Here is a 10,733-nt window from a genome sequence, read left to right on the forward strand (position 1 = left end):
GTGTGACATGATTCTTTAGAATATGATCGGGCTTGTTTAATATATCTGGTATGAGTGATCGGTAGCCAATTTTTGGGCATTGACTTGTTTCTACCAGTCGCACCAAGAGAATCATAGGGGCAGTGAGTTATTGGGGTATATTATTCGAGTGGTGGATAACATGGTGAAATCTTGAGAGGGTGGCCTGGCAGTGAGACAGGCCACTAGATTTTCCAGATCCTAAAGATCCAGAAGGGGTATCGTAGCAGCAGATGGGTCTACCCATTTTCGGGTTTGAGAGTTCCTATTTGGATTCAGGTATCTATGGAGGGAGATAGTTGTGTGGTATGAGATCCTTTCGGTGGTGCTTTCAGGTTATTGGGATCAATCTATGTGATGGGGGAAGAGATTTGAGGGCGAAATCTAATTCAAGTGGGGGAGAATTGTAACATCCGGATTTTCGAGAATATTATTATGTATTTTAATTTTTGACATTTATAGTGACTCGATGAGTTGAGAGTCCAACTCGTTGAGTAGAGTCGGGTGGTCCGCGTGGGTTTAATGAATGGACTTGACGAGTCAGAGAGAAGACTTACCGAGTAGGCGATGGGCAGATAAACCCTAAATCTCCGCGGTTGTGACCTATTTAAGGGGCCCTAAGACCTCATTTCCACCTCCACTCACCCTGGAGAGCCTAAGAGAAACCCTAAACCCATTCTATCCCTTGTAAAGTGAGTGTGTGATCATTTTGAGCATCTTGGTGCACTTCTATGAAGGAGGTTGAAGAGCTATGTAATTTGGATCAAAGAAAGGCTATAGATCTGTGTTTTTGAGTTCTTTAGCTACTGTGTGGAGGTACAAAATTCTCATCTTGTCCATGCCTTGTGCTAGATCTCATTTTTGGGAGTTTTAGGGTTTTTCTCTCATCCTTTTGTACCTATGAGTCAAATGAACAAGGTTTGAGGTTGGAATACCTCGGATCTGGACTATAGGAGACCTTGTGAGCGCGATGACCATAACTTTATTGAGCTAAAGACTAGACCTTGAGCACCAAACCCTTGTAGGACTTTGTATTTGCATTTTTGAGGCATTTATGCCATGCATGAACACAAAGGTCGAGACTTTACACGAATTTTGGACCCTAGGAGACTAGATATAGGGTTTGGAACGATAGATCTGGCTTTGGACGTCTAAATGGGAAATCAGATCGAAGGAACTCGCCGAGTCCATGGGATGACTCGACGAGTCGGTGAGGGTTTGTCCCGATGAGCTTGATTGTGCGATAACTTGGCGAGTTGGGGGTCAACTTGACGAGTTGATCTGGACTTTTTGAGACTTCTGATGATACAAGGGGACTCGACGAGTCGCAAGGGTGCACTCGACAAGTCGGGTCAAACATAGACTGCTGACTCGAGTTTGACTTCTGTTGACTTTGGGGTTTTGGTCAACATGAGTAATAGAGACCATGGAGGGGTAAAATGGTCTTTTATCCACTTCAAAGAGTTAGAGAGAGAGAGAGAATAGTCGTCAGTTATTTGAGTCGTGAAATGAGTATTAATTAGGGATATTCATCCTTTGTGTTAGGCGGCGGCTAGTTCTAGATCTGAGCGCGAGGATATTTTCTCACCTACTCGCGAGCTGATTCTTCTCATTATACTTACCTAGAGTGGTAATTATGTGTGAACAGAGGGTCTTATGTACTTGCTTGAGTTATGCATTTTCTATGTGATATATGATGTGTGCTATATTATGTGATACTTAGACCAGACCGGAGGGTCCAATGAACTATGAGACCGGAGGCTCCTCACTTAGACTGGGCCAGAGGGTCCAATGAGTTGTAGGACTGGAGGGTACCACTGAGACACATTGACAGGAGGCTCTTACAGAGCTATAGCCTCGAATGGCTAATTATTTGTGCGTGCTATTTTGGGGAACTCACTAAGCTTCGTGCTTACCATGTTATGTGTTATGTGTTTCAGGTTCTTATCAGGATTGCGGGAAGGTGCCGGCTTGATTGTACACACACCTGTGATGGAGTTATATTTTTATGGATCCTGGATTGTGATAAACACTTTTTGAAACTATATTGATGATTGATGTTTGACATTTTTAAAAAAAATGGCATGTGTTTATTGTAATTGAAAATGAAAATTTTGTTTGAAAATTTACGTCGTTACATTTGGTGGTTGAAAGCTCTAAAATTAGTTACATGGCAACATGTGATTGGTTGAAAGCTTTCATGGATGTATGGACTGATGGACTTGGCCCATTAGGGTTTTAGGTCTGATCTCTAGTCTATAAATATTGATGCTAATCACTCATTTGTACCTTTTGTATCATTAGTGAGTAGATCGAATCTATATTTGTTGTACTTTTAATATTTGTTCGAGAACTTTGTGAATAAGAATACTCACTTCCTACCCATGGAAAGAGGTCACCTTGACCGAACAACATAAATACTATTTATTTTTGTGCTTTTGCTTTTATATGTTATCCGTGTTACTTCGTAACAAGTGGTATCGGAGCTTGTCAAGTGACATCAAATTTCTTATGATTCTTGACAAGTGTTGTCTGATTTCCTAATACACATCATCTTCATCTTCTTTCTAGATTCATTAAGTCCTAAAATAAAAAGTCAAATAAAAAATCATATCAAATCCACAAATAGGAAAGAAAAAACAAGTCAAAAATCACAAACAAAAAAGGAAAAAAATAAAACAATAAATTAATTGAGGTTGAGTTTTTGGAAAGACCAGACACAAAACTACTACTTATAAAAATCATATCAAAGCTGAAAGGTTGGAAATACCACTAATGTATTCCGGTTAAAAAGTGTTTTAAAAATAAAAAATTTGGGTGAAAAATCATTATGTTACAATAACTATATTTTCATGCAACTCGCGGGGATTCGCCAAGTATGTGTGTGTGTGTGTTTGTGTTTCTCTCTCTCTCTCTCTTTCTCTCTCTCTCTCTCTCTCTCTATATATATATATATATATATATATATATATATATATATATATATATATATATAGACACACACACATACGCCGATGTTGAGGTATTATATTTTCGTGTTGTCCTGTTAAAATCGCATGTTTGATCTAACCTTTGAAAAGTTGACAAATCACAACCTTATGGTTTCAGAAAATAGCACCAATGGTCCTTTCGTTTAACCCCATTAGAAAATTTCCCTTAAATACATGTAATATGAAGAAACTATAATAATTTTCTTATATTTATCATTTTTTTGATTTTATTAGTCATATGTAGGTGTTAAAGGCCACCAGCAACGACAAACCACTAATCAACCGTCGCCCCTCCCATCTTCTTATATGGCACACCTCGATGATATCAATGAGAATCATAGAATAAAAAGCAAACACCAATCGAAATTACTATACACATCATTGACACTAGATACAAAGCATAAAGCATAAATTGATGAAAATTCACAAAATCAAGAATAGATATATAATAAAATACAAACATTGATTTATCTTTTTTTCATTCCAAGTTCACAATATTATAGGCAAAATCAAACCCATAAATTGAATATGGTATGTACATCATCTTCATCTGTAACATGTAGATCCTGGAGGTACGAAATGCTAGGTTAAATATAGATTTTGAAGGGGGTCATGACGTGAAGGAAGCACCATCACATGTAACATGGCCGCATTATGCGGGAAGGGTCATTTAAGTGTCACAACGTGACACTATGTGGTGTCATGATTTGACACTTGATTAAATGAAAATTCCTAATTTCGAACTTGGACCATATTTAAAGGAAGTGAGGGGTTAGGGTTTCCTTCACCCTCAACCTCCATCACCTTCAAACCTGTAAGAGAAAACCATAATCCCTCTCTTCCATTTTGGGCTTATTTTGGTAATTGTGTTTGCTTGTGAAGGAAGAAAGAGACCTTTGAAGTGTTGTGAGCGTCTTGGATAGCTTGGGGCTTAATTTTGTGCATGTTTGGACCTTTGTTAGTATCCAATATCCTAACTTTCTTATAATAGGTGGCTAGATCTAAGGTTTGTCCCATTTTCTCCAAATATGAGATATTTGGAATAGGAGGATCCCATAAAATAGTAACTTTATGGATCCTTAAAGACATGTGTATATCATATGGCTCTTGTGTATTGGATCCATGCATGCAATCTTTGGTGAAATTTTCATGTTTGACCTAATTGGGGTCTTAGACTCACTAGGAGCATGTTTGGCTAAAAAGAATCGACCTTTAGGTGTTATTTGACTATAGAATGTTTTCTAGAAAGATTGGATGAATGGCTTAATTGTTGAAGGGTTAAATCCATTAAGCTGTGATAACTCGCTTTCACGACGTGACATCCTCGATTTTTACGACGTGATGACTGGGGTTTTCCCCGATTATTTGACTATAGAATGTTTTCTAGAAAGATTGGATGAATGGCTTAATTGTTGAAGGGTTAAATCCATTAAGCTGTGATAACTCGCTTTCACGATGTGACATCCTCGATTTTTACGACGTGATGACTGGGGTTTTCCCCGATTATTTTAGATTGATTCCGTCAAGACGTGATGGCTTGTACATCACGACGTGAAAATGGTTTGGATATGGGTTGAGTGGATTTGAGACTAAGTTGAATCGTATCTGGGTTGGGACCGGTTTGAGTCCGTTTCTCACGACATGACCTTGAGTTGGTCACGACATGAGAGTCAACTAATGGAGGCGTTGACCATTGACTTGGGCATTGGCCGTTGACTTTTGATCTGGTTTACTTTTGGTCAAAATGGCTAGTTTTGGAGGGTAGGCTAAGATAGGACCTTATTTGAATTGTTAGGTGTGTTGTAGCACCAGTTTCGTGGCACTTAGTTGTGGTTATCTGACTTTGTTAGACATGTGAGTCTTCTTACCATACTATGTAGGATGCTAGTTGTCTTAATGACTATTGTCTTTATATATATATATATATATATATATATATATATATATATATATATATATATATATATATAGTGGCCCATTTTTATGTATATTAGGATGGGCCTGTTTTATATATATTAGGCTGGGCCCATTTGCATGTATGTTGGGCATGGCATATTTGCATGTTATGTTGGTCCCATTTATATGTATGTTTGCCTATTGTATATTGGGCTGGACTCATTTGTATGACATGTGGTATTTTGGGAAACCCACTAAGCTTTGTGCTTACAATTTTATAGTTTGAATATTTCCAGCTACTTCTAGTTCCAAAAGGAAGGGTTCGACTTGATTATACGACATTTTCCCCTGAGGATTTTCCGCATTAGCAATTGATATTATACTCTGATGTTTATGATACATTTTTACTATGATGGATTTTTGCGAAAAATACTATACGATTTGATAAATAAAAAATGAAAAAAAAAATTATTTATATTTTGGGATGTTACATCATCTTTTTTGCAGATTCATTAAATCCTAAACGAAAAAATCAAATAAAAAAATCAAACCCTCAAATAGGAAAGCGAAAACAAATCAAGAACCACTAACACCAAAGAAAAAATAAAACAAGAAATTAATTGTGGTTGCTCAAACTACCTTATACAAAAATCAAATCAAAATCAAAAGTTGGACCAAACCTACAAAATAAACCAAAACACAGGGACCATTTCTGTAATTCACTCTCCAAAGTATGAACCACTGTGACCAATCTCTCCTCTATATATACCGATGCCCAGACATGACATTTTTTAGGAGTTAGAGATGTCGGAAGCAGCTACTCCATTGATAGCCGAAGCGGAGGCTGCTGGTGGCGGAAATGATAGTTGCCTATGGTGGAAGAAGATACTAAATTGGGAAGAGGCTAAGCATCAGATCTTATTTTCCCTTCCTATGATACTAACCAATGTTGCATACTATTGCATACCATTAATCTCCGTCATGTTCGCCGGCCACCTCGGAGAAGCTGAGCTCGCCGCCTCTAACCTCGCTAACTCCTGGGCCACCGTCACCGGACTCTCTTTCATGGTTAGTCGCTACTCCTCTGTCACTCCCAATTTTTATTTACAAATTTACTTCTTAAACCTAACCTACACATCCATGGCGTCATTCATCTTTCAGTTTCCATTTGTTCGTATTAATGTGTGGAAGAGCTTCACCCTCAAAATTTACTTCCCTAATTCGTAAAATTTGAAAGGGATTGGTGTAGTTATGTTGAACAGACATTAATGATTACGAATCCAAGAAAACGATATATATCTGTTAGAATTTGTGTATTGATGAGATTCTGCAATTTGGGTATTCAAATATTCAATTATCAAATCAATGTTCTTAGTAATAAACCAAAAGTAGAAACTATTTGTTCTTTAATAAAAACTAAAAAGTAGTTTTAATTTAATCATAAGTTAACCTACTGATTTGTCCCCACGTTTTAATGTTGTTTGTTTTTACTTTAAGTTATACGAGTGGTTCCTATGGTTTGCGGTAATTTGCGTGTTTGATTCTTAACTTATTTTTTGAACTCGTAAGGTTTTACTGTTTGTTTTTGTTGCGCGTTTGGTCTCTATCTTATCTAAAAAGGCTATTTTACCTTGATTTTATAATTTATTTAAATAAATACACCCCAACTCCACCTCCACCTCATCTTATGTTACCTAAAAAGATTATTTTAATTTATTTAAATAAGGGCATAATAGTCATTTCATGTAAAACAGAGACCAAACGCGTAACAAAAATAAACAGTAATGACCTTTCGAGTTAAAAAAATACGTTATAGACCAAACGCAGAAATTACTCCAAACTATTGGGACCATTCGTGTAAATTACTCTTTTATTTTATAAGGAGTAAGATCCGTGTGAGTTTTCCATTCTTTGATACTATGAATTCAACAAATGACATCTAAAGTACGAATCTCACTTTATCCAAATTGTCTTTTTGCATTTTTTTTATTTTGTTTTTTTCTCAGGTGGGCCTAAGTGGGGCACTAGAGACATTATGTGGGCAAGGATTTGGAGCAAAAATTTACCGAATGCTTGGGATTTATCTACAATCATCTTGTTTAATATCCATTTTCTTCTCCATTCTTATTTCAATTCTTTGGTTTTTCACTGAACCCATTCTCATTTTACTTCAACAAGATCCACAAATCTCAAAAATAGCTGCTTTATACATCAAGTATCTTGTCCCAGGTTTATTCGCCTATGGTGTTTTAAACAACATTTTGAGATTTCTCCAAACACAATCCGTTGTAACCCCTTTAGTAATATGTTCACTTATCCCATTAATTCTTCATATCGCTATTACTTATGCACTTGTACATTGGACTTCATTATCTTTCATTGGAGCTCCAATTGCGGTTTCAATTTCATTATGGATTGCAGTGGTTATGTTAGCGGGATATGTTCTTTTAAGTGGAAATTTTAAAGAAACATGGCAAGGTTTTTCAATGGAGTGTTTTAGTTATGTTTTTACGAGTTTAAAGCTTGCTTTACCCTCTGCTGCTATGGTTTGGTTAGTTGTTCTTGAATTTTTTTAAAGATTTGAGAGTATATGAATACATGTTGCTTGTTTTGATCGAAGTTGAAATGTTTTTGTTGTTTTATTGAATCTTTTGCAGTTTAGAATATTGGGCTTTTGAGTTACTTGTGTTGTTGGCTGGGATTTTGCCAAATTCAGAAATAACTACTTCCCTCATCGCAATGTGGTAAGAATGAATGTCAATTAAATTCAGTGTTTGGATAAAAGTAATAAATAGTTTGGGTTAAAATGGAGTTGATAAGAAAAATTGATTAAATGATGTTAAATGTGTAAATTATAAATACAAAATAAGAAAGTTTTTAATACTTGTCGAAAACGGCTATATTTTGGGGAAAAGGGTCAATGAATTATGAAAATTACTTTTTTTTAAATTTTATTTCGCAAAACCCTTTTTTACATAGTTATTCTCGACAAGGGAACCATTTCATGAAAAATGATGTTCATTTGCAAATTAGAATTTCTCAAAAGAATAATTTATAAAAGGAAAACGTGGAGCAATAGAAAAATATGGTTAGACAAAAAAAGGCTTATAGGGAACATTCTTTTTCATGCAACATGTCCTTTGAGTGATTTTTTATTGCAAAGTGTCCTTTAAGCTTCCAATGTAACCATATGTCATCATTATACAATGTTTATTTATAAGATAATAAGAAAAATCATTGCTAAAAAATATATAATAATAATAATAATAATAGTAACACTTTTCAAAAAAATCGTTTTGCAAATTTGACAAAACCTCTAGACTACCCAAACCACACAGATGATTTATGTAATTTACTATACTCCTTATTGCAGTGTAAATACAGAAGCAATTGCATACATGGTTACATATGGTCTTAGTGCTGCTGCAAGGTTAGTTGCAACAATCTTTTTTAGCGACACTTTTAACTTAACCATAGTTAACGACTCTTTTTAACTTAACAGCACACGTGTGTCAAATGAGCTTGGAGCTAAAAATATCGACAAAGCTAAAGAGGCCATGGCTGTGACCATAAAGCTTTCAGTGATTCTTGCACTTGTCATTGTTTTAGCATTGGGATTTGGTCACAATATATGGGCGGGATTCTTTAGTAACAGTCGTGTGATTATAAACCAATTCGCTTCCATGACACCTTTTTTGATGATCTCAATCACTGTTGATTCAATCCAAGGAGTTTTATCAGGTTTGCATAAAGTATAAAAATAGTAAACATAACATTTTTCATGTGTCGCATATAATAAATAATCAAGTAATTTACTTTTGAGGTTTTTGACTTAAAAGTTCTTGAGTTTATCAAATTTTGTTGGTTTTGTCCTGATGATTTTTTGTTCGTTAATGTCCAAAATTTGTTAAAGTTTTTTTTCACTTTTGTCATTTTTACAAATCTTTGATGTTTTTACTCTAAGTATGCTTTTCAAATTTACAAAAAAAAACCCTCAAGTTGATAAATCTTATATGTTTTTATCCTAAGTATGTTTTCCAAATTTAACATTAAAGTCCTTAAGTTTGTTAAATTTTGTCCGTTTTGTCCCTAACACCTACTATTATAGGTAGCAAGGGAAAAATGAAAAAAATTTGAAAAATTTTGCACATTAACGAACAAAAAATCGTCATAAGGACAAAACCAATAAAACCTGACAAACTTAAGGAGTCTTAAGTCAGAAGCCCTTTACTTTTGTCCTTAGTATAGCTTTTGTTCAATTTTGGTTTTATTTATGGTTTTTGTCAAGTTTTTGTTCTAAGTATATGACTATATTTTTTGGACCAATTTGCAAAAGTCAGCTAAATTCAAGGACAAAAAATAATCATTTACTTGGAACAAGGACCAAAAATATTACAAAAATTCAAATAAAGACCAAAATTGTAAAATTAGTTAAGATTGTTACAAGAACCTTAAGGGCCAAAATTGCAAACTTGGCTAAACTCAAAGACTGAAATTAATCATTTACTTGGAATATGGAACAAAAATGTTACAAGAATCTCAACATAATTATCAAAATTGCAAAATAACCAAATATATTGTGGGGCCAAAAGTAATCATTTTACTAAACTAAAACTTTCACAAGAACCAACATTGCAAAATCAGCTATACTTGGGGACTAAATATAATCATGACCAAAATTTTTACAAGTGCCTCTAATAAATAATCGAGGCTTCATGGAATTATAAAAATTAGCTATATTTGGGAACCTAAAATTTAATTAATTTTAAATAATTTTGTAGGTGTAGCAAGGGGATGCGGTTGGCAGCATTTGGCTGTGTGTGTAAATTTGGCAATGTTTTATGTTATTGGGATGCCGGTTGCTGTTGCCCTTGCCTTTTTAGTGAAACTATACGCAAAGGTGATATATTTGTTGCATAAAGTAGAAAATTTATTTATTTATTTAATTTTTTAATAATGTTATTCGTGTCTAAAGCTATATTTATGAAAATGTAGGGGCTGTGGTTAGGGTTGATATGCGGTCTCTCGTGTCAAACCGGTGGTTTGTTACTACTTATGTATCTCAAAAAATGGACAGAAGTGGAATTGAAGGATAGCAACAGCTATGGCGACACAATTCTTGTTTGACCTAATATTTGTGTTTCTAGTTGAACTAAAAGGATGAAGAAAGTTGTATAAAAATTACAAACTCATGTTTATGATTTTAATTGAAATGGATTGATTTACCTGTGGAAGAGTGAGAACACAAGTAGCGAGTGGGAAGAGAGTAGGGATGTCAACGGGGGCAAACGGGACAGGGAGTGCATCCCCTACCCCCACCCCCGAAATTTCCCCGCTCCCCCGTCCCCATGTCCAGCCTTCCTACCCCCGCCCCCGCCCCCGAATCCCCTTTATTACCCCCACCCCCGCCCCCGTTCCCCCGTCCTCAATTGATTTTGGGTTGCCTTTTTTTTTTGCTAAAAGAAGTTGTTATTTAGGCTAAAAGAAACTATTTTTTAAGTAACAAATAATTATTTATAGCAAAATTTTATATGTTAAAAATAAAAAAGTTATGACATCTAAAAATATTATACTAACAACTTAAAAACATGTTTTTGATTACTTTTGGAAGCTCGAAATCATACTATTGGTTATTATATTTATATAATTAATATATGTAAATATATGTGTATTTTATTAACGGGGTCCCCATGGGGGTTTCGGGACGGGATTGCCTACCCCCGCCCCCGCCCCCAAAATTAAAATGGGGGTTAACCTTGTCCCTGCCCTCGTCCCCACCCCCGATATTTTTTAAAAATTTCCCCCAAACGGGACACCCCCCCCCCCCCG

General features: G+C 35.3%; 1 protein-coding gene across 1 annotated transcript; it reads left to right on the forward strand.

Annotated features, from left to right (window-relative positions):
• Nucleotides 1-5,689: 5,689 nt before the first annotated feature.
• On the forward strand, nucleotides 5,690-10,129 carry LOC111916904 (protein DETOXIFICATION 18). Its single transcript, XM_023912556.3, has 7 exons — nucleotides 5,690-5,972; nucleotides 6,911-7,455; nucleotides 7,562-7,648; nucleotides 8,278-8,334; nucleotides 8,407-8,645; nucleotides 9,686-9,804; nucleotides 9,900-10,129. Exons 1-7 carry the CDS (start codon nucleotides 5,709-5,711, stop codon nucleotides 10,029-10,031), a joined length of 1,443 nt encoding a protein of 480 aa, XP_023768324.1. The 5' UTR covers nucleotides 5,690-5,708; the 3' UTR covers nucleotides 10,032-10,129.
• The last annotated feature ends 604 nt before the right edge of the window (nucleotides 10,130-10,733 follow it).

The sequence above is a fragment of the Lactuca sativa genome, chromosome 9 (genome assembly GCF_002870075.4).
Source record: "Lactuca sativa cultivar Salinas chromosome 9, Lsat_Salinas_v11, whole genome shotgun sequence".
NCBI classification, from domain to species: domain Eukaryota; kingdom Viridiplantae; phylum Streptophyta; class Magnoliopsida; order Asterales; family Asteraceae; genus Lactuca; species Lactuca sativa.

Coding starts and splice junctions, on each gene's coding strand:
- LOC111916904 (XM_023912556.3), top strand. CDS start 5,709: ATGTCGGAAGCAGCTACTCCATTGATAGCCGAAGCGGAGGCTGCTGGT. Junction 5,973..6,910: donor TCACCGGACTCTCTTTCATG/GTTAGTCGCTAC, acceptor TTTTTTTCTCAG/GTGGGCCTAAGTGGGGCACT. Junction 8,335..8,406: donor GGTCTTAGTGCTGCTGCAAG/GTTAGTTGCAAC, acceptor TTAACTTAACAG/CACACGTGTGTCAAATGAGC.